This window comes from Alosa alosa, chromosome 14 (genome assembly GCF_017589495.1).
Source record: "Alosa alosa isolate M-15738 ecotype Scorff River chromosome 14, AALO_Geno_1.1, whole genome shotgun sequence".
Classification (NCBI taxonomy): Eukaryota; Metazoa; Chordata; class Actinopteri; order Clupeiformes; family Clupeidae; genus Alosa; species Alosa alosa.
The window spans coordinates 21,641,368-21,667,315 of NC_063202.1; the positions used below are offsets into that span (position 1 = coordinate 21,641,368).

The 25,948-nt window shown below is 41.6% G+C and overlaps 3 protein-coding genes across 4 annotated transcripts in view; 1 reads left to right on the forward strand and 2 right to left on the reverse strand.

The window, feature by feature from the left end:
- The window catches only part of LOC125306825 (cohesin subunit SA-1), a 28,704-nt gene extending 27,686 nt beyond the window's left edge, over nt 1-1,018 (reverse strand). Inside the window, exon 1 of the mRNA XM_048262387.1 lies at nt 863-1,018. The gene's annotated coding sequence lies outside the window, so the exon portion shown is untranslated. The remainder of the gene's footprint in view (nt 1-862) is intronic.
- Nucleotides 131-12,959, forward strand: gpc2 (glypican 2). 2 transcript variants are annotated; one of them, XM_048262395.1, is made up of 11 exons: nt 131-213; nt 4,864-5,022; nt 5,358-5,492; nt 5,697-5,872; nt 6,323-6,403; nt 6,674-6,839; nt 7,275-7,405; nt 8,039-8,185; nt 8,564-8,700; nt 8,966-9,138; nt 9,696-12,959. In XM_048262395.1, the coding sequence occupies exons 2-11, from the start codon at nt 4,914-4,916 to the stop codon at nt 9,974-9,976; spliced, it is 1,536 nt and encodes a 511-aa protein (XP_048118352.1). In that variant the 5' UTR covers nt 131-213; nt 4,864-4,913; the 3' UTR covers nt 9,977-12,959. The 2 variants fall into 2 exon arrangements, with proteins under 2 accessions (XP_048118352.1, XP_048118351.1); XM_048262394.1 differs by lacking the exon at nt 131-213 and adding an exon at nt 2,157-2,807.
- Nucleotides 10,104-25,394, reverse strand: LOC125306826 (integrin alpha-6-like). Its single transcript, XM_048262388.1, has 27 exons — nt 25,169-25,394; nt 24,704-24,831; nt 24,160-24,236; nt 23,658-23,913; nt 23,094-23,210; nt 22,709-22,797; nt 22,105-22,226; nt 21,386-21,585; nt 20,896-20,984; nt 20,623-20,747; nt 20,458-20,547; nt 20,296-20,360; nt 19,934-20,022; nt 19,187-19,246; nt 18,658-18,801; nt 18,158-18,273; nt 17,909-18,065; nt 17,593-17,667; nt 17,413-17,492; nt 17,076-17,150; nt 16,599-16,704; nt 16,300-16,476; nt 15,832-15,942; nt 15,540-15,650; nt 15,257-15,355; nt 13,087-13,212; nt 10,104-12,719 (listed from the first exon to the last, which is right to left on the reverse strand). The coding sequence occupies exons 1-27, from the start codon at nt 25,357-25,359 to the stop codon at nt 12,636-12,638; spliced, it is 3,159 nt and encodes a 1,052-aa protein (XP_048118345.1). The 5' UTR covers nt 25,360-25,394; the 3' UTR covers nt 10,104-12,635.
- Nucleotides 25,395-25,948: the final 554 nt, after the last annotated feature.

The following is a 25,948-nucleotide window of genomic DNA, read 5'->3' on the forward strand; positions in this document are numbered from 1 at the left end:
TGCAATTCTCTATCAGCTGTCGTTGACATCAAGTCAAAGCTAACTGCGCTGCAGCCGTAAACCAATCACAAACCTATTGCCTAAGAGTGGGACGTTCAGCGGGATCAGCAGTCGAGACACACTAGCTATGGTTATAGTTAAAGTTGCATAACCTGGAAATAAGGTGCAATTCAATGCCCGTCGACCTGTCTTGTTTTCTGCGCAATTTATGAGGTACCTGACTTCATTTCTCAAATCTCAGAAGAAAGTTTCCTATTTTACCTCAGTAACGTTAGTTGTATCTAACGTTGGTAAACATTATGTTATAACGTTAGCAATGTGCTGCCGTTAATGTGCTAGCACTACGTTATCGATATGTTAGCCATTATATTTTGTTGTTTGCTGCTGTTAACAGTAACAGTAACGTTAACGTTAACATTACATCCACTAACTAACGTTATACAACAAGTTTAATTGAAACCAACAGAGTAACTAACAAACTAATATGCACAAGGCAGCCTGTTAACGTTTAATTACTCCAGATCCCGCACATTTAGCCAATGTCTCCATTTAATGTCAACAAAGTTACTGATGTGTATTTAACCAGCTTACTTGACCTTATTTTAAAACGAAAAAACAACTGGTTGGTTTGCTTCACTGGCTTGCTAAGCAAAATGGTTAGTTAGTGGAGACGTTCAGTTTAAGTTACCTCAAGCAAGATTTGGAACTAAAGTTAGCAGTAGCTGGCTGGCTAGCCAGGGTATTTTTTCTGTCATGTAACCAACATTAGCTAGCTTCTACAGCCTTTCCTTGATCACCAATTTACCAGTACGTGTCTTGCAGTTTTAACGTCAGACCTTAAGTTTGAAATGGCTTAATTTACCTGTGTTGAATGATGAACGGGGTAGCTGGCTGAACACTAGCTTCAGATTGACAAATATAGTTAGCTTGGTCTGGCTAGATGCAGACTGTTCAATTCGACGTACACAAGATCGTTACCCTCTCCCCGGCTCTGTTTACCTCAGGTTATGCTCAGGCAATCAAGGGCGGGAAGAACATTCCAAGCTTGAGGTGGCCTGTATTCTGATTGGCTATAAGCCCATCATTACCGGTATCGTTGATTTCTGATTGGTGATCATTCATGTATTGTCCTGTAAATTCCCCCTCCTTTTTATCATGTCATGGTTTTGAGAGTGTGGAGTCCTTCTCTTTTAATTTTACCATAGATCATCGAATCATCTAAAAACAAGACCAGTGAAAATATTAAGGCTACCTGTCAATTTGCCTCTTTTACAGCCTATTAATGATCATAAACTGCCATGCTGACCCAATTACCGATGTTTGTAGGGCTCCTCTGAGTAGCAATTATTACAATCTCTAAGATGATCTTTTCTGTTAATGATCTGATTTGAATTAAGTTTGGATCAGCATGCACGCACACACACACACACAAACACACACACACACACAGTTGGTCCACCCATTCCTACCTCTTCCTCAGCTAGATCAATAATAGTGTGCATTTCAATCAAGATCAGGGAGGCAGCTGGTTAATGTAACATCTGTTTCACTCACACAGAGAGAGAAAGAGAGAGAGAGAGTTTACAGAGCACAGATCACAGGGCTAATTGCTGGCCTCCTTTACTGAGCTAGGGACATGAAATGGTCATTGGTCATCATAATAAATAAACAGAAAAAGGGAGAATTAAATATGTCTATATTATTTCTTAGGGCCAAAGACATATTTGGTTCACAGACTATAGCCAGCTCCCTGTGGGGACTGGGAGTGGTTAGGGATTTTGAAAAAGAAAAAAAAGAAAAAGTAGGCTAGTGTAGCTGGCTATGCTAATCTATTAATTCAAATTAATCCATGAATAATTCTTGAAAGGTAATCACACCGTCAGCATGAATTTTAACCAGCAAATTGTCACTTTGCATTTTGTTCTTTTTCACACACTCCTTACAAAACATTGGTGTTCTAAAAGGGAAAGAATAATTGTACTCCACCTTGGATGGGATGGAGCCTATCCTATCCTTCGGGTATACTGCCTAATTATACGGGGGAAGCCAAATTGCCGGTCTACTCATTTTGGGTTTTGGAGGATGGGCTATCCTGTCTGATGCGCCCCCACCCCAGCCCTGTGCTTGTCTTCCCCTCCTCCCTCCCCGCAACGCCCTCCACACACCTCCCCGTTGTCTCCAGCTCGGTCCTCTGGCTGCGAGTCTCATTGTTCTGACATAGATCGAAAAGCAAGGGATGGCTGCTGACGGCTAGCGCAAGTGAAGTCTGTTACATACACTCGCGGCATAGGACAAAGAAAAATACTTCTCAACAAAAGGCTTGTTGGAGTAGCCCACTCAAGGACAATTTTGCCGAAATCTTTGTCAATTAAATGGTGTATTGGCAAGGCTATGAAATGGTGCGGACAAGAATGACTTAATTTGTTAAAACAAATGGAAGGTCTAGTCCACCTCACTGGATATATCGAATCGCTACGTTAAAACAACCACGCTCGCCAGTCATTGTTCCGTTTCTTGTTGGGACGTATTTCTTGGAATTGATTTTGTCCTATCCGTCTTGACGGTTTCAGGCTAACGGTAGGCTACTGGGGCGTGGGTGTAGTCACTGGACACCTTTAAATGTGTTCAAGCTAAGATGGTTTATCAGTTTTCACTGAAACGATGTTCGCCGGTGGCGCTGTGCGTGTTGACTGTCCTGGCATGGAGTTGGGGTTCTGCCATGGCGGGTCGGAGTTGCACCGAGACACGACAGGTGTATGGAGAGAAGGGTTACAGCCTCTCCACTGCCCCGCTGACACAGATATCTGGTAAGACTCTCGCCAGCCACAGGGGAAAACTCAGTCGTGGAGTCGTGGAGACTGTTGCAATGTGTTACTCACAGCATGATTATATGCTTATGTTTGTAGGTTATCCCAGTAGCGTAAGAGTTATAAATAACTTTTCTTCACAATAGGCTACTTCAAGTCGATGTGTACTGTGAAACGAATTTGTGCTTAGAATAACAAAAGAGGCCATAAAGAAGTTGACATGTCTGTGTTGTTCAGTCGTAAAATTGAAAGCTTCATTCATTCCATCTAATATCGGGCAGCCAGCCTCACCCATAATTAGGTTACCCCTTAATGGCTGCCTTGCCTGCCATCGCAGTGAGGGCTCTTTCAATTTATTCTTGTCTGTCAATTTCTCGCCGAATTTTTCATGTCTGTACAAAGGAAAGCCTATAATTATATTAGGTCAGGTTTGTGACAGACAGTGCAATTAGGAAGGATAATTTGACCATAGTGAGTGTGTGTGTGGGTGTGTGTGCGTGGTCTGTCTAGGCCTACATATTTGGAGGAGAGGATAACAGACAGGAAGAGACAGACATAAGGATAGATAACTGATAGGGTGTGTGTGTGTAGGCCCATACAGTAGGTAACAATGGCTGTATTTTGGAATGTCTGTGTTAAAGTGGAAGCCATGCTGTGTGGTTATATAAATAATCAGCAAATGCAGTAAGCAACCCAGAGCAGTGTGTGTGTGTGTGTGTGTGTGTATTGTTATCTCCATCTGAGTCTTGGCACGGGGTCCCATGGGCCAGGGGAGCAGATGGCTCAGAGAAAAGGATGATGAGAGAGAGAGTTTATAGATGGAACATGGAAGAGAGGGATGAGGAGGGCTGAACAAAAGGAGGAAAAGACTGGCATGATTCAGCCAGTGCATGGTTATTATGTATGGTATAGGCTAGTTTAATATAGTAACATTAACTCTGCCAAGACATTGTCATAGAAAACCTAGGTTATCCCATTGTGTCTCAGAAGAGAATGCATCCTATACAAAAAGACAAATGATATCGGCTCACAGAAAGCTGGCATGTTGTCATTTTCACAACCTGGATTGACTCCAACATATTCTCCACAAAACCATAAAAGAACGTAATAGGAACATAATTCAAACTAATTACACCTCATTCAAGCCCCAGAGGAGCTGGGTTTTTAAAACACCGATTGAAATGACCCAGACATTTTGATCAAACAGCTGCTCTGTTGGTCCTCAGTGGATGAGCCTGTACTCACAGAGCCAGCCGAATGTGACAAAGTTGAGTGCTGGAAAATGTGTTTCAACATCTGCTCGGCCCAACTGGTTAATTAGGTACAGTTGGGAGTGTGTTTGGGGAATTTGGCTGCTGGGCTGCCACATTGCAATGACACTCATGCTCACACACTAGCTAACACATCAACACACTTATATCCCACTTGCAAACTATTGGGACCAAGGATGTATATTTTTATTATTTTATGTTTATTTTTGAGGATTTACCTGTAATACTATACATTTACTAGAAGTAGGCCTTTTGGTATTTCTTCTATACATGTTTCAAGTGTTTGTTTCTGATCTAACCTGAACTAAACAACTCGCAATTCTAACCTTTTCCAGCCAGTTTGTCCATTTGTGATTGGCCTGTCTGTAACCCAGGCATTTCAGACTCATATTAGGCAGTGGGTCCGATTTGTTGGACTGAGATCTCAAAGGGGGCATCCCTATCATTTTTCTGCATGGGTATCAAATTGTTGTTTGATGATATACTCCTTTGCTAAAGGAGTATATCATTGCCACTATGAGCAAACAAGTGCAAATCATGTACTGCTGTCATATACTGTTCTTTCTTTTTTTGAAGTACCCTACCTTCTATGTCAGTTTGTTATCTGCATCTTCCTTCCAGATGATGGTTTTAGCGCTATAGGTTTAATCAATGTATCATATAATAGGGATATTGTTTATTACACATTATCAAAGACAACTGGATGTGAATATCTGCTGGATCTGGCCCCTGGGCCATATCTTTGACACCCCTGCTTTAACCCGTCTCTTCTCTAATTGGTTCAGGTGAACACCTGAGGCTCTGCCCACAGGACTACACCTGCTGCTCCACCCTGATGGAGGAAACACTGGCAGGCCAGAGCGAGAGCGACTTCCTGTCCGCCATCGACGACAGCAGCCAGTTCCTCCTTACCTCCTTCACTCAGAGGCACCGCAAGTTTGATGGTAAGGAGAGCTCAAGAGACCACGGCTTACACCAACGTGGCCACAAGGTGACAATGATGGAGAGCCAGTAACAAACTAACTGACTGACATCAAACGTAAATCACCAGCAGGAGCATGAGCATTAACTGCATTTCGTTTTCTATGTACTTTTACTCTGCACAATGACAATAAAGTTGAATCTAATCTAATAATCTAAATTCAGGCTCGCAGTCAATATAGTTATGTTGTTGACTGAGGTCTCATTCATAGCGATCATTCTGATGATATAAGCTTGTTATCAGTTATACATCAAGCAGTATAATATATTAATATGGTGATGTGTCCTCAAATTCCAGAGTTTTTCAGAGAGCTTACGGACCTGGCAGAGAAGTCCATGAATCAGATGTTCACCAAGACCTATGGTCGTATTTACACCCAGAATTCACATGTCTTCCAGAACCTGTTTGTTGAACTCCGTCATTATTACTCCGGTGAGCACAATACTGATTATATATCCTTGTATCACCAGCCTAACAATAAAAGCAAGGAGTTAATGTCTCCACGATCATATGCTAACATAATTAGTGCTGTTACTCATTGTGGGTAACAGTGCAATATGAACAATATCAGATTGCCTTTTTGCACATCTTCCGTTGGTTTTCCATGGATGTTGATGCGTTTGGTCTTGCCTGCAGGGGGCACTGTGAGCCTGGGAGAGGTTATGGCTGAGTTCTGGTCTCGGCTAGTTGAGCGAATGTTCTCCCTGGTCAATCCCCAGTACCAGTTCAGTGAGGACTACTTGGAGTGTGTCAGCAAACATGCAGAACAGCTTCAGCCTTTTGGAGATGTGCCTCGTAAGCTCCGCATACAGGTATTTTAAGAATGATGCTTTCTCTCATGAGGAATGAAATGAAATGAATGTTTAAACCAATGTAGAGCTTATCCTCAATACCCAAATGTGCACGCATCACAATGAAATTCATCTCTAATGGATTACCTTCAGATTTACTGACTTTGAGGGCATGTCATCCCCAAGACGAGTGAATATTTGTGTTGACAGCTGAGTGATAATCTTCCAGCAGAAACGCCTTAGCGGGTGACTCAGGGGTGTCAGGCTGCATAATAAACGAATGATGATACACATTCAGCCTGTTCCCAGAGACAGAGATGTGCTGCAACATCACATCACGTTGCAGTGCTTTACCTTGGTAACAAGAACTCCCTCTTTCATCTCTCTCTCTTTCTCCCGCCCCCTCTTTTTCTCTCTCCCTCCCTCTTCCTTGATTTCTTTCTTCCTTTCTTTCTTTCATTCTGTCTGTAGGTGTCCAGGGCTTTCATAGCAGCCAGAGAGCTTGTCCAAGGCCTTGCCACTGGTCGTGACATTGTGAGCAAAGCAGTAAAGGTTTGTAGTGTCTTTCCTTGTTAAAGTATTTATGAAGGTTGAGGAGTACACAGTGGCACCTCATCTGCGTGACAAGCATGAATCATCCCCCTATCTCTCACTTTCTCTCTCATTTCTTCACTTACTTTCACTCTTTCATTTCTGTCTCTCTCTCTCTTCCCCTGTCCCTCTCTTTTTCTTTTTTGCTCTCTCGTTTCTGTCTCTGTCTTACCCTGTTTCTTTTTCTTTCTTTCTTTCTTTCTCTCTCTCTCTCCCTCTCTGTTTCTCTAGCTGAATGTTGGATCTGAGTGTGTCCGTGCCCTGATGCGCCAGTGGTACTGCCCACTCTGTCGAGGGATACCCACGGTCAAGCCCTGCCACTCACTGTGCCTTAACGTGATGAAGGGTTGCCTGGCCAATCAGGCAGACTTGGACTCGGAATGGAACAATTTCATTGGTAAGAGAAAAAGTGGGCGGGGTCTCCAATTTAGCAGATTTGGAATAATGCAATCATGAATTATGGTATTAATTCCATAAACAATAGTGGTGGAGCATAAATAAGACAGAATCATTATCAGAGTTCAAATCATTATCAGAATTCTGCCACATTCTAAATTCCTTATCTCTGCCTGCTTCTTCCCTACTCTCACAATCTCATTCTTCTGTCTATCTGCCTGCTTATCTTTATCTTTCCTCTGCCTATCTCGTAATCTGTCTGTCTGCCTGTCTCACTTTCTCCCTCAACTCCTATCTCTTTTTCCTACCCCCCCCCCCCTCCCCCCCCCCACACACACACCACCACCCACCCATATCTCTCCCTCCCCCATCTGCCATCACCCATATCACCCCCACCTCCCTTCTCCCCCATCTGCCGTTGCTCTCCCCATGTCAGATGCACTGGTGGTGGTAGCTGATAAGCTGGGAGGTCCCTTCAACATGGAGCTGGCTGCTGACTCCATTGCTGTCAAGGTGTCGGAGGGGATCATGCACATGCAGGAGAACAGTGTCACCATCTCCACCAAGGCAAGGCTACACACAGGCACAGATGGGGCCTTTAAGATAGCAATGCTAAAATCCTGTTAAGGACACAAATTATTGGGCATAATGTCCCATGACATTCCATATCAGCACTGAATGCACAAGGCATTAAACTTAATAAAAATATTTTTGGAATGTTTTTTGAAATGGGGTCTGTGTTGACCCAAGCCAGTGGGACACCAACATGAAACACTGACACCAGTGTAAAACAAGTACCCTTCTATAGCACACTCTAGTGGTCACATCCTTTAATGATCCTAGACGTTCATTACTTTTCCCTGATTTTCTACAGCAGGCTAATGCTAATGAAGTACACTTACTCATTCATGAGCCATTTTAATTAGCTTAAGCTAAATGACGGGCACAGTATTTTAAACAGCTAGGACGCTCTGATCTCTCAGATCTTCAGACAAGTATTTTCTTCCCTGCTCTCACAATCTCATTCTTCTGTCTTTTTTGTCTGCTTATTTTTATCTTTCCTTTATCAAGACGTTCTCTTTTACTGTGGTCTGTTATGATGTGTTGTGTTGCATTGTGTCTTGGCTCACTAAACCCATATGAACATCCTTGCAGTCACTCTTCGGTTAAGTATGTTTTTTATTATTATTTTAACCACAGGTGTTCCAGGGCTGTGGCCATCCCAGGCCTGCACCGAGCAGGTCCAAGCGCTCCCCTAAGGAACCGCGTGGAAACAGGAAACCATTCCGGAACTACAGCCCTGAGGAGAGACCCACCACTGCTGCCGGAACCAACCTGGACCGCCTGGTAAAGATATGAGAGCTACAGGGGGAGACATAGAGTGGGAGGACTGGTGATGGTAAAACTTTGAAATGGCAACAGAAAAAGGTTTAAATGGCAACTGATAAAGTATCACATTTTAAGAGGCCCATAGGGAGTTTTTGTCTAAAACTTACTAGCTAAGAACAAACAGCTTTCCTTGCACAAACCACTGCAAATTTGGCACCAAGAACAGCTGGATAACTTTGTAACTTATTTTATATTGTTAGGATGACACAAAATGTATTAATTTGAAAACGCAAAAAAACCTGCAAACCTGCAAATGTTACTTTGGTTGTTGATGTGTAAACATTCTGTAGCCATCTCTAGTGTTTTTTGACAAGTGTGTGTGTGGGCCATGTCCAGGTGTCCGATCTGAAGGAGCGCTTGCGCCCCATGAAGGGCTTCTGGGTGTCCCTGCCGCATACTGTCTGCAATGATGACAAAATAGCCGCGGACGTTACCAACGAGGACCGATGTTGGAACGGACAAACTCGAGGACGGTGAGTATTATACAATAAAGTATAATCTATTCTATTGTGATTACATAAAAGTGTATTTGGTCATACTTTTCTGGTGTTTTGAACTGTTAGCACTTTTAGGAAATAAATCAGCATGTTTGTATATCCATGCAACATTTCTTTAATGCGTCAGTAAACACTGATGTGTGAAGCTACGTTTTCAGCCATACTATAGGGAACTGAGACAATGCCATCTGCATCCACCATCATGGTCTAACTATATTATTGTGTTGTGTGTGTGTGTCAGGTATTTGCCAGATGTGACTGGAGACGGTCTGGTCAGTCAAATCAACAACCCCGAGGTGGAGGTGGACATCGCCCGGCCGGACATCCGCACCCGCCAGCTTATCATGGAGCTGCGTGTAGCCACCAACCGCCTGAGGCACGCCCAGGCAGGACAGGACACAGACTTTGTGGACAGTGAGTTTGACCCGACCTGTAATTAATATCCTAAATCATTCTGGTCTTCCACTATGCTAGAATATATGCATATCCTCTTATGCTGGTACTGAATAGATACAGTCACATTTGTATGATTTCAGTTAGGGATCCAATGAATCCATAGTCCAAGTTATGGATAGCCTGCTATATTCTTTTATTGTGTTCTCATGGACAGTGAGTCTGCATAGTCATAAGTACCAAAAGTATAGAGTGCACTGACTCTTGATATGCCGTTTACTATTTACATTTTACCAGTAGAGTTCAATCATGATCTCTTTAAAAAGAGGTTTTAAGATGTTTTATTTCCCAACTATTAGCCGTGGCTTATACATTAATTTTGCTAAATTTCTTCAGCTATGAGGTTAATACACGGGGGCAGTTAATATGGTATTAATATGTTTTAGTTTTTTTTTTTAACTTGCATAAAACACTGTCCTGCAGCTTATACACAATGTGGCTTATATACAAGAAATGACTGTATTGAACTTTACAAAAACTAACACGAGTTACCCTTGCCTGTTTTCCTGTCCCTGCAGCCGAGGGTGAGGACAGTAGTGGCTCAGGGGACGGGGATGGAGGAGAGAGGTACAGCGATGATTGGCCGGGCTATGGCCCCTACTCCCCGCCCTACAGCAAGGTACCACGGAACCCTAGCAACCCTAGCCGACCCACCCGCCCGCGTGACCGGACCGGAACCAAGTGGAACCGGGCCAACCAGGGCCGGGGGAAGTCAGCTGCCACGCCTTCACTCACAGCCTCTCACGCCCCCCTCGTCAGTCTGTCACTGGTGCTCTCTCTCGCCCCCTTGTGGAGGTAACCTGCTATGGCTGTAGGCTGTAGTACAGATTTGGACAGAGGATTGAGGGGGAGAAAAGAATGTCATAGTGAAAACATTGTGCCATTGTCTTTCTAAAGCACATCAGCCCAATAGATGATGCAAAATGTCTCAGTGAACCACCAGCTGATTTTTTAATAGGTATTGCAAAAATTCCCAATCAGAAATATCACCCTAATATTATTAAGATACAACAATAGCACAAATGAGGTGAAGGTCGAGGTTAAATAATCCCACTAACATCAGAGGTGACTGTAAACTTGGGCAGCTAATGGTTTAATCATTTCAAATATGAAAACTCTCAAGCAGTATCTCTCCTAGTCATTATTCATAAAAAAGTCAGGATTTCAGTTTGTGTAAATATCCACGTACACACACTCCACAAACAAAATGGAGACAGTTTACATATTATCAGCAAGGTAAGCGTTAATCATTTTTAAATAACAATTATTGAACCATCATTGAGAATTAGCAAACTCAGAATTAGCAGTCCAACCGCATCATGTTAGTCTTACTTTTGAACTCTATGCAGTTTGTAAATCACTGAGCTACATAGCATCTTTTTAATGTAACAATCTCTTTAGTTGAATCAATGGGTCGGGGTTGTCCTTTCTACCTGATCTAAACCAAGCACCTTTCTCATAAATCAATGAGAGTACTGACGTTACAAATGATGTGTTGTGCATCACTCACAATGAGCAGTTTTTCATATATCAAAACAAAACACAAAAACAGTCAGACTCTGTAAATTACAAAATGCCATGTTCACCATTAGGAAACTAAGAGTGTGTGAAATTCAGGAGACCATACACATAGAACAAAACATTTTTTAACAATGACAAGTGCATCCCATGTCTATTTTTCAGACTGGTGATGGGAATTTAGATATGTGATTCTCCCCTGTGCACACAGTGGCCCTGAGCAGTGCTGAGGGCATCCATGAAATCCTTGACCTTTTTTTGTTCAGCACCTGGGATGTGCACAAAGTCTCCTTGGAAGTAAGCATCCATGAAATCCTGGCATTGTTCGCCAGCATGGCACAGGTATTCTTATTGGTGTCTTATTGTGATAGATTTGTAAGGGTTTCTAATGTTTGGGTCTAGGCTACATGTTTAGTGTATGCCTTTATTTATGTATTTATTTATTATTTATTTTAAAGTACTTATGAATGTTAAATTTGCAGATGTAACTGCTGAATGTTGAAACCAGAGGAGTGTGAATTCAGTTTACTTGTTATTCCATAAATGTGTAGCCTTTTTTTTTTAGAGGAGTCCAGTTTATTGGATTTACTTTTACCTTTTTAACTTGGAGTGAAGCGAGGTCCATTTTGGTACTCTTAGTTTAATGATATACTGTAGGTTTTTTCTTTTTTTTTAATGGAATCGCTGCTGGTCTGATGAAAGGTTTTTGTGTTGAATGGCAGCATTGTCAAGACTGTAGGGCTTTCTGTCTGAGTGAAAAAGGCAAGATGACCTTGATGAAATGACAGAAAATGGGAAAGAAGACCTTAGTCCTGTGGAAGGATGCACAGTGCATGGGTTCCACTGATAAATAGTCCAGTGATGAAAGACAAATGAAAAAAGAAACCGTGTTTGTTTGTGATGGCAAAACAGATGGAGACGGAGAGAGAGAGGGAAACATACAGATGGACTGTGTATTGGCCTTGGGGGAGAGTGGGAGGAGAGGAAATGTACAAACAGAACACGTGAAGTGTGAATGAAAGGATTAAACAAGTTAGATGTGAAACAAATGGAAGCAAAGGGAGAAGAAAAACAAAAGCCTTCTGAATGTTGAAGCACACACCTTATTTTTACTAATGTTTGCATTTCATTATTTGTGTGCTATGGATGGTGTGTGTGCACGCGCATGTGTGCGTGCGTGTGTGTCTGTCTGTCTGTCTGTCATTACATTAGTTTGGTGGTGTAGTAATACTAAGTCAACTGTTCAATCCTTGAGCTGGGCTGTTTCTGCCTATTGCATATGACAATACCACAAAACAAAACTCATACAGTAAGGTGACTACACCAATGTACAGTAGATTGTTCTGGTACTCTTTATGTGACGTAGTCCATAATGTCCATACCACTTTAGAAATGATAACTAAATAAAAAAAAAACCACATACACAATTGTCGTTTTGAGGGAAGCACAAGTTGAAAAGAGTTTGGTCCAATCAAAATGACCAATTTGTAAACTCCATGATACAATCATTGATACCATTGTTAGGTAATTGTACAGTGATGGCACAAGTCAACATGACCTTTAGTTTGAATGTTCCACTGTGATGTAAATGTTTTTAATCCGTATTCCTAACTGTCAGGAACACGTTGTGTATGTGAAACCAATGAATAAAATGTTTGTTTGATCTATAAATGTTTTTTTTTTTTTTTTGTAGGAAAGCAATCAGGAAACTTAAAAAATACAAAAAAATGCATAGAAAAAGTATGTAATGTTGAAACAGGTATCAACTCAGAAGTCTTTGTACTGTAGAACCACAGATTTGTCTCTCTGGTCAGGACTGCTAGCCAGCTCCCAGTGTGTAACAAGGCCATTCCCATACATCTAGAAGGTGCTACGATTTGAACACAACCTGTGCTCAAGTAAAGCTGTAAGTAAAGCCAATGGTGACCGTCGTAATGCATTCAGTGCTTTCTAGAGGGATGTTCTGAGACAACGTGATATTCTCTCTTGTTTCTGCCACACATCGGACGACTGAAGCAGCCACGCTAGAGGAAAGGGGATGAACATGATCAAACTCTATGTATGTGCACATATTTTCATAAACCCAGACCCAAGCATGCATGCACTGATGCATATGCATAAGTAAGGTTATGGTATGTGAAACAAGACCAGGTAATGTCTGGATTATGCTATTGCATATCATATGCAAGAATTTTGTACTTTTTACAATACTGTGTTTCTTCCGATAAAAAACCATTTGCCATTTCCATATGGCTCAAAGCTCACTTCTAGCTGCCTGTGTAATGATTAACTTTAGATGAATATAAAAGTGTTGCTATCAGATGTACACCAACATTCTTGGCCTGATGGTTCATTTGAATATTAACTCTGACAGGCGTGCAGGAGCACTACCTTCCACAGCAGGAAGCCCAGGAGAGCCAATAGGACCAGGGCCAGCAGGAGGGATAACACGATCACCCACCAGGGCACCCTGCGGTGCAGCAACGACTTCCGCTCAGGGAACACCGTCAGCTTCACCTGCAGGGGGCGCACAAACCAGGCCTCAGCAAGACTGACCCCAATAACTCCACCACACTGCTGTGCTAGTACATCTAGTATATCTATTGAATGCTTTTATCCCAAAGCCATTTGCAGGTACAGGTATGCAGCTTGGGCGTTCACTCGTCACACCCATAATCTTGGTGTTGTTAGTATCTTGTTCTGATGGTTAAATTACTGGAGGACTATCCAACTAGAGCAATATCTATAATTATACAAAACATTAATGATGGCAACAATAACAAAATCTGTGGTGTTACTATAGTAACACATTTCAATCTAATTTTAAAAATTGAATTGAAGCTGTTAAACTACAAATGTTTTTTTATTTTTTTATTATTTCATTGGATCTATAGTATATTGACGGTCCGTGTATCATTCGTTCATTTGATATTCAATTGAGAATCCAAAATGAAAAAACGAAAAAAGTAATTGTTTACTTGGTTATTTGTTTATGAATGTGATACAAACCAACAAATAATGCTTTGTTTTTCAGACTTTTGATTTCATGATCAGATCAAAAGTAGAATGTTTAAAAAACTGCCTCAGGCCCAAAACTGATTTTGATATTTATTTTTTCCGATTTCTGTGACCTGGAAGTCTATCCAAGTCACTTTCTTGGTCTAGACCTGTCGCTGCTCAGTGTTGCCAATTCAGTGACTTTGTTGCTAGATTTAATTTTGGCCATCCCATAGCGACAGAAAATATTGTCTAACAACTATAGCGAGAAATTGGGCTGATTTGCTAACGATGGCAAACTTGGTTTAGCTGAATCGACAGAAAATCATCTCCCTTCTCATGCCTGTTTTGGTTTATGAACAACGCGTTAAGCCCAAAAGCATTATAGAAGTAATGACTGGCCTAGGCTATGTAGTATCAGCCCATGTTAGGGAACGTAGGCCTAGATGTTAGATCTATCAGCTCAGATCATCATTTGTCGCCAACGCCATTGGAAGGCAGCCAGCTGCAGTAGCCTTCTGGTGAGATTACACCAAAGACAGTAGCTATGACAGGGAAACTAGGGACACATTGTTCAACAAGCACATTGATCAAAGGAAAGAGGGGCTACAACTTCATTCACAAACAGAGCAAATAATTCAAATCGAGCCATAGTAGCCACAGGCGGGCCTAGGGCCGATCTACTTGTCAGTCCTGCCCGTCCAACTATAGGCCTACGTTCACCATCAGAAAAGACGCATAATTAACACTGCTCTGAGAGCTCAAGAAACAGTCAAATCGCTTGAACAGGCGGCAGCTCCGTTTAATTGTCAGGTGTGAAATGCGTTCATATTCCACTTTTTATGTCATAGACGTTGCATGCCTATGGAAGGAAAGGCTTTGCAGTAGGATTGTCCAAGCTGTTGCTTCAGTTTGTGTTTTAAGTTATACGACGCACTGTTGCTGGGTTCATGCCGTTTTGCGCAAGTTTAAAATGTTTAGCCGACGCGTAATTTGCCATTTTGTTCAATAAGTTCTACTTTTCATGTCATGAATGTAACATGCATATGATAAGGCTTTGCAGTTGTAGGCCTACAATATGGTCAATCTATTGTCTGGTAGGCCTAGTCCGATTTAACACTGCAAAACAGAAGCAGCAGCTGGCGATGGAAGTCAATAAATAATTTCCGGGTCACAGAAATCAGAAAAAATAAATATCAAAATCAGTTTTGGGCCTGAGGCTGTTTTTTAAACGTTCTACTTTTGATCTGATCATGAAATCAAAAGTCTGAAAAACAAAGCATTATTTGTTGGTTTGTATCACATTCATAAACAAATAATGAAAAAACAAGTCCTTTTTTCGTTTTGGATTCTCAATTGAATATCAAATGAACGAATGATACACGGACCATTGACTAGTAATATCGTATTTGTTGTTTTTTTTTTAGTATTTTATGCGATGTGAATTAGACAGTATCCTTCATCATTTTAATTGATGCTATTAAATGAGCCTGGTATTGATCATGAAGTGTCTATGTGTGTGTGCACCTGCATTGGACTAAGCCCAAGTGGGAACATATTTTACCTGAGTAGGGGGGCTCCTGAGGCCGATATTTTTTGGAGCTGAATGGATGCTGAGCGAGGCATTGAACACAATGTCCAGGTAGTTCAAGGACTCATACTCCTGGCAGGGCAGACAGAGACACTTGCAGACACTTTGTACATTGTATTTTGTAGTTGAAAGGATTTCAAGTAGCCTACATGAGGTTTCAAAGCTAGGTGTCTGTTGGGTACCATCTGTGTCTGGGGTTTTCATGAATGATGCACAGATTGCTACTTATCATGCTGTGCCTTCTAAACCCACATACCTCAAGAACTGTGCTGTTCCACAAACGAGATCTGAGATGGACCACTGCTTTATCTTCCAGGCCAAGTAGGGGACACTTTATAGTGACGCATTGTGCTTCTCCACCACAAACCTGAGAAGTAAGAAAGGATATGTACGTATTTCTTTGTTTATAAGTTTAACATTGTTTTCATTATGTTCTGTTGTAAGGTAAATTACGTTGCTTACCACACCCACCCACACACACTCAACACACGTGCACACACACACACACACACACACACACCAATCACATTTTCAAAGGATTTCATTACCATTGTTTTGTATTTCCTTTTTCTTCCAAATATGGATAATATTCCGTCAGTGCTCAGGGCCTCCAGATCCGACTCCTCAGCCTGTCGCTTGCCTCTGGACGTGCCTTGAGCCTGGAGAGGAGTTGCAAATGCACATTTCAGTAAAACTGGTGTAGAAATATGCACAAACACTTTAGCTTCACACCTACTCAGAATTAGTTGAAGTCAATGAATTGGACTGGCTCTACTCCTGAGAACAGTTAAATAATCAGGACATTTACAATTTGGGGTTAAGTGCCTTGCTCAAAGGCACAGCGGTGGAAATTTAGAATTCAGCCCACAAGTTTTCAGGCTTCTGCATGCTACCCCAGCTCCTTAGCCACTATACTACTAAATAGATAGATAGATAGATAGATACTTTATTCATCCCGAGGGAAACTTTAGATACTAAAATTACATACTACCACTGGGAGTCAATGGCCTGATTACCTTGATGTGTTGGAGAGGACTGATTTCCTGTGTGGGAGAGCAGGACATTTTTTGACCATCTTTCCCCTCGATCTGCACCAAATACAGGAGCCATTTCCCATTTTTATTTAGTTTGGGCCAATGGATGTCCAGTGACACTGTGGCTAATGATGTCAGAGGTAGTCCCAGATTGCTGATCTAGAAATCATACGTGTTAGATGATCATACGTGTTAGATGGCTTGCACATTACAACAGTACATGGTGTAGTATATCTAAATAAACTAGATTTGAAAATTAATTGATAGGAAATTTCACGTACCGTAAAGTTGTATTCGACCAGACTACCAATGTCTTGCTCTGATGTCATTTCACTGTCCACTTTCGCCTTCCCTCCATCTACTGACACCTGGGATGGGCTTACATGACTGGCAACCCCAGAATTCATGTTAACACAACATTTCCATGATGTTTACACATGTAGAGAGATTCAATGCACAATTGCATGAAAGTGCACAGAAGTGCAGCTAGTGAATAATCTGTCATGTAGAAATACCATGTATTTAAAACTACATCAAGACCTAGTAAACCACGCTACTCTGCTCAGGAAAGAAGACTGTTGATTTACTTCTAGTGAACTTACATGTATGTTTATTCTTCAGGAATAATTCAGATATGGCAAACATGGGTTTCTGATAGCATAGGCAATCATGCTGTGGTTTAAGGCATGCACAACTGATACACTGTCCATACAGGAATACATGAATACGTAATAATAAAGTATTGATAACATGCTCACCTATACACCAGCAGGTTAAGATCAAAGATGATTCTGCCTCTGGTGGCCACTGCTGATATATTCTGAGAACTGGTCCTGTGGCCAAAGGTGAACTTTGTTAAAGGAAATGACTCACTATCAGGTTACAGGACACTATCAGTCTCATGAGCAAACATTCAACCCAAGTTGAAGCCAGTCATAAAGTCTGAGATTACACAAATGGGAAGAACATTTAGGGTGAAATTAAATGTCTCCTCAACCAAACTTTATGCAAACAGAATTCAGCAGAATCTGTACACATTGACAACGCAAAGGCCTACTGTCCAGAATTAAATGGTTCCCCCAGAGTTAAGCTCACGTTTGCAGTTGAAGGGTAACATTGACATCTGAAGTGCTCAAGGTGATATTCATTGTAGTCAGTGTAATGTACAAATCAACCTGAAAAACAAACCACAATATTATTTAGAAGCTCCCAAGTATTAATCATGTGAAACAGCTGAGTTTGTGTTCACATACCTAATCATTTAAACTGGCTCACCTCTCCATCTCTGGGTAAAGGGTCTCCTAAGCGACATGTCACCAGGGTGCCATTGGCATTAGCAGTGCAGTACACCTGCACATAGCCCCAGTGTAGAAATAAAGAAGAGTGAAGGACAGCAAGTAAAAGAGAAAGTAAAGATATACCAAAAGAAGGAGGCAGAGAGAGAGATATAGAGACATATTATAACACACTGCATGTTTGTGCATCACGTTCAGCCAAATCTGCAAAGCGCTGGCTGCATGAAGTCGAATGAGCCTATTCAGATATTCAGAGCGGATATGAGACACAGGAAATGCCCTGTATGCTGACTCACAGATTTCTCCTTGGAAAAGTAGGACATGTAAAAGATTGGGCCTGGGATGGTGGCAACCAGCTGAGTGTCGTAGGCGTTCTCTCCTCCTTTATTTGTCACCGTTATCTTCAGATCAATCTTTTTGTCACTGGCAGAAATCACTGCTGTGCCATTCTCACTGTATTTCAAAACATCAAATAGAATGACACTCCACCACATTTTTTTTACAATATGTTACTTATCTAAAAAAAAAGAAGAATTTCAGACTACCTTCTCAATGGCGTGAAGAGGTCTGTATCTTTATTTCTGGATACAAATTGATACTGTAGATCAAGGTTACTTCTACAGATGTTGTCGTTCCCACATCCAAGATTCACAAATTTGAACTGTAAAAACAAACATGGAGGACTGCTGTGAGTGGACTCATAAGCTTTACAGATGTACTGTGTAAATTCAATCAGAGCAAGTCCAGAAACAGGTCATGTTTTATTTTTTAAATGGAGCTATGGAACCTCCTCATGTTAATCTGTTGGGGTGACCTCTTTCCCCAAACTGCCTGTCTCTGTAATGCATACCCTCTTCCACAATATCATAGAGAACCACTCCTAATTATTCACAATGGCAAACCATGATATCAATAGCATATACACACAGTCATACACACAATCTCTCTCTCTCTCTCTCTCTCTCTGTCTGTGTGTGTGTCTCTCTCTCATACACACACAGCCACAGACACACACCCACACGTGTAAACACAACAACTCACACACCTCAGCTGTGCGTTTGTTCTGTGGTGAGGTGACAGGTTTCAGCTCAGGCAGTGAACTGAGTGCTGACTGGTGGCTGGACATGGCACCCAGGAGGGATGAAGACACACTAATGGGGATCGCCCTCACCTTGTCCTGGATGTCCGTCTGGGAAGAGAGGTCGGCTCTGTTAAAAACCTGCCCTGTTACTTCATACAGTGTGTTCTGTACAGTACGGTGCATTCTACAGTAATGTGCACCAAAGAGGGTTAAAGCGGAGCTAGTAATCAAGGATCTTTGTGTACACTCTGTACAATGCCCAATGAATTGCATATACTTGAATGTGTTGAATACTCATTCAAATAATATCTAAAAACTCTCAGACCACAAAACAATAAATATACATTATTTCAAATATATAATCAAATAGAAAAGCCTTATCAAATATGAAATATACTGATATAATACATGCAGACTTTAAAAAGGGCTGTTGAATTCAACCAAAAGAGACAGAGTCAAAGTCAGCTTTATTGTCAATGTGAGGACCCCATACCTTTAGTCGGAGCTCTGTGCTTACACACTCCTTATTTGGACCCCGGAGCCTAAGAGTGCCCTGAGACCAGAGATGGCAAAAATATTTTTTTTCATACTCAAGTAGACGGAAAGATACTGTAAAAAAGACTCTGTGAGTACTCAAGTAAGGGTGACAAAGTACAGGCTCTGATATGTACTCAAAGATGGACTAGTTTACTGTGTTTCTGGCCTTATTCCAATACTCCAAATATTCCAATTTAACTCTATAACTATTTCACTGCACCTGAAATTACCTGTTTGATGCCTTGTGCCAAACCAAGTATGAACTTGCAAAGAAACAAAAATTCTGATTGGGGTAAGGTTGCTTGCAGAATAGGCCAAATAAATGACAAACAACAAAAAATAAGATGTTTTCTCATCTTTAACATGTCCTGATAAAGCATTAGATTTGACCAAAAAGTTTTCTGTTATTATGGAACCATTATTTTTCTTTATTTGGCGTTCCACTCTGTAGCACCCCTGCATGTGTCGCAAAGGCTAGCTAGTAGCTACTCCCTTTGTGGCACTATTATCGTCCCATCCATTTAGGCTGAAATTGGAATTGATGTTGAGGAATGAAAGTAAAATGTGGTCAGAAAAAATGGTACTCAAGTACAGATATCTGAAAATGCTACTTGAAGGAATCGACTTGTCATGTTTTACAAGATGTACTTGTTCTCACAAGATGGCGGCGAGTATTGAGTATTTGTACTTTGTTACTTCTAACCTCTGCTTGGGATGGATCTTTGAAGGCGACCCGAGATGGCAGATTCCACTCCCTCCTCTGACGGTCTATTTCCAGCATGTAGCGGATATCTGCATGGGGTAAATGAAGATGTCAGGATTGGCAGAGCACCAGCAGATGCTGACACAGTACATCAGCCATGGCATATCAGGCTTGGCCTTTATCTGCCTCATATCACTGTGGTTTATGTGGATCTCTGCCACTGAATGCCATTGTAATGTCAGGAAATAATATGTTTGGTCAGGAAAAGTCTTCAAGTGACCAATCCCCTGAAGTAATACATTTTTGAGATTGACAGCTTATGATGCTGGACTGGACTGATGTGCTGTTCCTTGTGTACTTACTTATGTCTGGCTTGTAGGTGGCTGGATGTGTGGTGAAACTAAAACAGGACTGGACAGTAATTGAGCTGAATAATTGAAAGAAAAAAAAAGACGTTCACGACCAGTTTTTTTAAATACTTGGGATGAATTTTATGTATTTGTTTGTGTTCCGGTGAAACTAACCATTGACGCAGATCACAATTGTAATTTTTTACATCGATTTTATCAGGGGTTATCATCAAGGTCTGCTCAATATTTATGACTGGTTTTGCCCTGGGGAAATAAGATAATTCAGAATCACATGTGCCCTGGTATAGAAATCACATAAACAGCATCACAACATATTACCTGTAAACAAATACAGAATCTGAGAGAGTCCCCACAGCTACATCTGGATATCCATTCTCATCTACGTCCATGTTCCCCGCTAAGGAATATCCAAATAACTTTACACCACCTTCGCCTTTTATTATCTGAAATGTTCAACAAATATACATTAATTCAGTACAGACTTCTCTCTCTTTTGTATTTTTGTAAACACAACATCTCTGAAAATACTGTACAAGTAGACAGTTGGCTGACAGTATGGCATGGTGTGTTCTGTAGAATGTGTTTACTGGCCTGTGCGGGTTTCTTTAGAATGCCCTCCGCAGAGCCATGGTAAATGTAGACATGTCCGGGTCCCTCATACGGTGCTCCTATTGCAATATCTGTTATGAAAGTTAATGAACATCTCTGTCAAAAAAAAACATGGACTCCACACACAGAAGGGACTTCTGGCTGAAGCTTAATGTCTTTGCCCAAACCAGAACAAAACAAAAGAATCAATGTTTATGTTTATACTACTTTATACTATAAGGCTATATTTGATAGTTTGCTCATGGAAAAAGGAATACTAGTGTACACAAATGGCTAAATTCATGATGTGTGCTTTATACATCTCTAGGGCTGCCTGTCTGTGATAGCAAAATAGGTTAAAAGAAAGACAAGCATTCCAGTTTGCCTTTGTAGTGTTTTGTGGTCATCTCCTCCTATAGAGAACATGGGGATAAAAGCTCTTTTCTTGTGCTTTGCATTCACAAAAGACGCCAGAGAGGGCTTTTTAGCTGACCTTGGAATCTGTCTTGATTGACATCACCGATGCTTCGAACTGCCAGCCCGAACATGGAGTCCTTTTTTCCGTGGAGATGGACAGGCTTAAGATTGTTCCAGTCTCTGCCTCCGGCTCGATTGATGTAGACGTAGACGGCACCTCCCACATCTCCATCTTTTTTAAAGTACTGGGGAGCGCCCACCACCAGGTCATCCCACCTTCATCAAAGATACTGTATAATTATATGGTACTTCTGGATAAATAACAAAGATGCTATTCTGAAGTTGTAGCAAAATAAAGAACTTAAACTAATTTAGTGTTAACAGTAGATATGGGCTTGATACTGCACTAACACCAACCAGACTATCATAAGGCCCATTCAGTTTTACTTCATAAATGAATATTGGTGATACAGTATAGGGGCCATCTAACTGTCATAGTTGTCACTGTATGTATCTCCCTGTGATCCAGGTCAAGCATAATACGCTTCTCCACCACTATTTCCCCACACTTATGGCATTTTTTTACCCCTGAGAGGCTGGGCTTTTACCCCTGAGAGGCTGGGCGTTTCCCACTGAGAGGCTGGGCTTTTACAACTGAGAGACGCCCTATGCTGCAGAAAACAAACAACAACAAAAAACCTCTGCCAGAACAAACATTATGGCAGGCTAATTAACGTGAATGTTTCAAACTGGCACTTCAAATCCTGCCGACCCCTGTTCTAGACAGCAGCTCACCCATCTGCGTTGAGGTCCACCACTGCGAGGTCATAGCCAAAGGACGAGGCCAGCCCAGGCTCAGTGAGACGGTGTGCCAGACCCAGACCTTTTGTTCCATCTTCACTCCGGAGCAGTAGCACCTACACACACCGACAGGTACATTTACCTTTACAGTTGCATTCATGTGTGAATTTTACATACATTCAATATTCGAGGAGGAGGAATGCAAGCCCAAGTGAGGTGCTGGCCAGGAGGTTATCATGAATAAGGATCTATTCAAGACAGCTGTTTCGTCAAACAGCCTTTATCAACCCAAAGGTGACTTTGATAAAGGTTATTCCTTCTACACTTAATGCACAAATACCTGAAAGTAATTTAGCAGTTCATTCTAAGTCATTTACTACTATTTACAGACAGAGGCCTAAGAAAGTTTGTGTGTGAGGTTCAGGGCTCCCAGCCTTGGGTAGACCAGAGTATCAGACAGTAGAGATGCATGAGATTCACACATAGAGACTTACAGATATTTGAGGGCCCCGGAAAGGCTCCTCTGTATGGATATACATGTATGAGTGGTGCGCATACATCCTCTGTACAGATATACATTTATGAGTGGCGCGCATACCTCACCACTGTGTCCAGCTCTGGGGGCTCCAGTCACGATGATCAGCTCCCCTTTATTGGTCAGACTGGTGCTGGAGCCTATGGAGAATCCTGCATGGACATGACACACACAAACACGTTAAAAGCATCTGGTATGTGGTTAGCGTAATATGACATTTTGGAAAAAAAAAACCTATCTTTTAACACACCCCAAAAAATCATTAAAACGATGAATTAAAATCTACAATCATCAGTGTGGTCTTGTTTGAGCAAAAAACAAAGTCTTTCGTGACTTTTTTACGAGCCACATTACATACAAGAGCTCTGTAAAAAATATATGGTGGTATCTGGTTATTAACACAGCTAAATTAACAGTAAAATTATTAAAGAGTGGGAGTCACGTGTACCTAAATAACTGCTGATGTTGACAGGAATGAGCATGGGGTTGTTCTCTCCCTCATCCCCGGTTTCCAGTAACTTAGGATAATCCACATCCCAGTCTATCGGCTCTAGACGCACGATACCTGCAGTGTCACAAAATGGGGGTTTATAGAGGGAGGGATTTCTAGAATGTACTTTTATCAACCTCTAAAGTGGATCTTATGTAGTAAACCTCAGAATGACTCATGCCTGAACAAAAAAGGACATTTTCATGTAAAAGAATGGGCGTAAAGTTATTACAGATATACAGTATACTGTATAAATATATAGTATATGTGTAAGTGTATGTGTATATGGGTGTGTGTTTGTGTGTGTGTGTGTGTGTGAGAGAGAGAGAGAGAGAGAGAGAGAGAGAAAGAGAGTGTGTGTGTGTGTGTGTGTGTGTGTGTGTGTGTGTGTGTGTGTGTGTGTGTGTGTGTGTGTGTGAGAGAGAGAGAGAGAGTGTGTGTGTGTGTATATGAGTATAATTATACTCATAATTATACTAATAAACAAACATATACAGACACCTTCACCACACCTATGCTTACCCTTCCAGTCGTAGCCCCCTGGGGCTCCATATAGGATGTGCTTCTTGTCACTGGTGAAGGCAGGAGAGACTCCCTGTTGGCAGTAGCCAAAGAATTCCTTGGTCCTTCCCCCCGGCCTTGCCAGACGGCCTCCCTCAGCACAGAACGGGTCTCGCTCCTCTACTTGCTCCTGCAGGTCCTGCTCCAGGACTATGCAGCGGCCAGGCATCACCCGAGACTCCTCCGACTTCCCTCTCTGGTAGCGGTGGGCACACACCTGAGGAAGAGAAAGAGAGAGAGAGAGAGAGAGAGAGAGAGAGAGAGAGAGAAAAGAGAAAGAGGAAGGTGACCTCTGACCTTGATTACCACATCCTCATCTTTTCAACACATCAGAAGGAAAAGTACCATTTTATTCCCCAACCCCCAGGTAAGTGTAATATGTTTGAGTTATGATTACCAAATAAATATTGTATATTCAATACATACAGTATGCATGTAGTGTGTGACAATTTAACGACCTTACCACAACCTTTCCCCCAGGGCCCTGGCTCCGAACTCTCACTCCCATCCACTGGTTCTCTTTGTGGTCCTCCGCAGTTTCTAGAGAAACAGCAGAACATGTACAGACCTGCAACTTCACTTTCACACACCAGCACAGTGGGCATTCATCACACATGCATTCGTCTTGTTTTTTATATACATTGTAGATTACCTGTGTAAAGTCAAGTCAAGTCAAGTCAAGTTTATTTATATTTATACTCAGAGAAAAATATTTACATTGGCAACTCAGTGCAGCTAGCAGAAGGCATCTGAGAACAGTTTGGTCTTAAGTCTAGATTTAAAACTGGGTAGTTGGGGCCTTTTCGATGTCATCCAAAAGTTGGTTCCAGAGATGAACCACATACCAGCTAAAATCTGCTTCACAATGACAGTAGGTTTTACTAACAGGTTTTTCACCTGAGACCTGAGTGGTCTAGAAGGTGTAAACATACAACACATATACCTTTTTGCTGCTTTGTGAAAAGCCTTTGTTAGATTGCTAAATATTGGGAGGAGTGGACACAAACCTGTTGTGTCAAACTGGATGCGTTGACAGTCATTGGGTTCAGTTGTGAAACCACAGCCATACAGTCCTCCTGTTACATTTGCCCTCTGCTTCCCCAAGGCTTTGGCATGAGGAGCACCTACTAGCAATCTGAATTATGAAACACAATGGTCATTACTAGATATGTATCCATTTCATACATTTCTCCTAGATATGTATCCATTTCATACATTTCTCCTAATTCTAATTTAAAAAAAAAAAATCTCAATTTGATCAAAATATCAATATTAGTTTTGACAATGCAAAAAACACCATCTAAACCTACAGCCTTGCCACATAAACCAATAGCAAATTCACCAGAGACGAGTTTACAACAGCAGGTATGCAATGTTATGGTTACGGTGATGTCCTGCTGCCCTATCCGTGTGCAGGGAGAGGCCAACACAAACAGAGTAGAGTACAGAGAGACCAGGCTTCAAGCACTCACACTTTACGGTCCCCCATTTGTTTCTGGTGATGCATGGCCAGAGAGAAACCAAACAGACTCTCCGCCTCCCCGTCTTTCCTCAGTGCGCCATCCGTGTCCAAGTTAAAGGCTGAGATGCCGACGAACTGACACAAGCCCAGAGCGAGCGACACTAGCGGCAGCATGTTGTGGCTCTGGCTCAGTGGGGCCATTGTGTAAGCGGTCACTGCTCAGGTGCTGTGCTTAGCATGTGGCCAGTGATTTATGAGCTCTGTGGGCCTGCTGCTGCAGAAGTAACTGCTGGGTGTGGCTCCACTCAGCTTTCCACTCATGGCTGAGGACAGAAGGGTGTGGATGAGTGAACAACTGTATATTGACTCAAGATAACCTGCTGTGTTAATAATTGCCTTGCTCAATGAGAACTCTTTGAGAAAAAGGATTTGTCCTTTGATCCCTATAACTTTATTGTTTTCCCAGAAACACACAACAGGCATGCCACAGATAATCCTAAAACAATGTCAGAACAATTTCATTTTAGTGGAGCAGTTTAGCTCAAAATGTTTCACAACAAATGATAATTTTATGATAACAATCAAATTTGGTAGAGAAACTCACAAAGGGGGTCTGATCAGATTTAGAATTATAGGCACCTCGGATTTGGCCCCTGGGCGCCAAGACCGACATTTTTCAAAATGGCCGACAAATATGGATTTACTTGGTGGAAAAGGAGAGAAAAAACCTAATAGAGTTACATATTTTACCATAAATCAATCAAATGTGTATGTATAAATCCATATATGT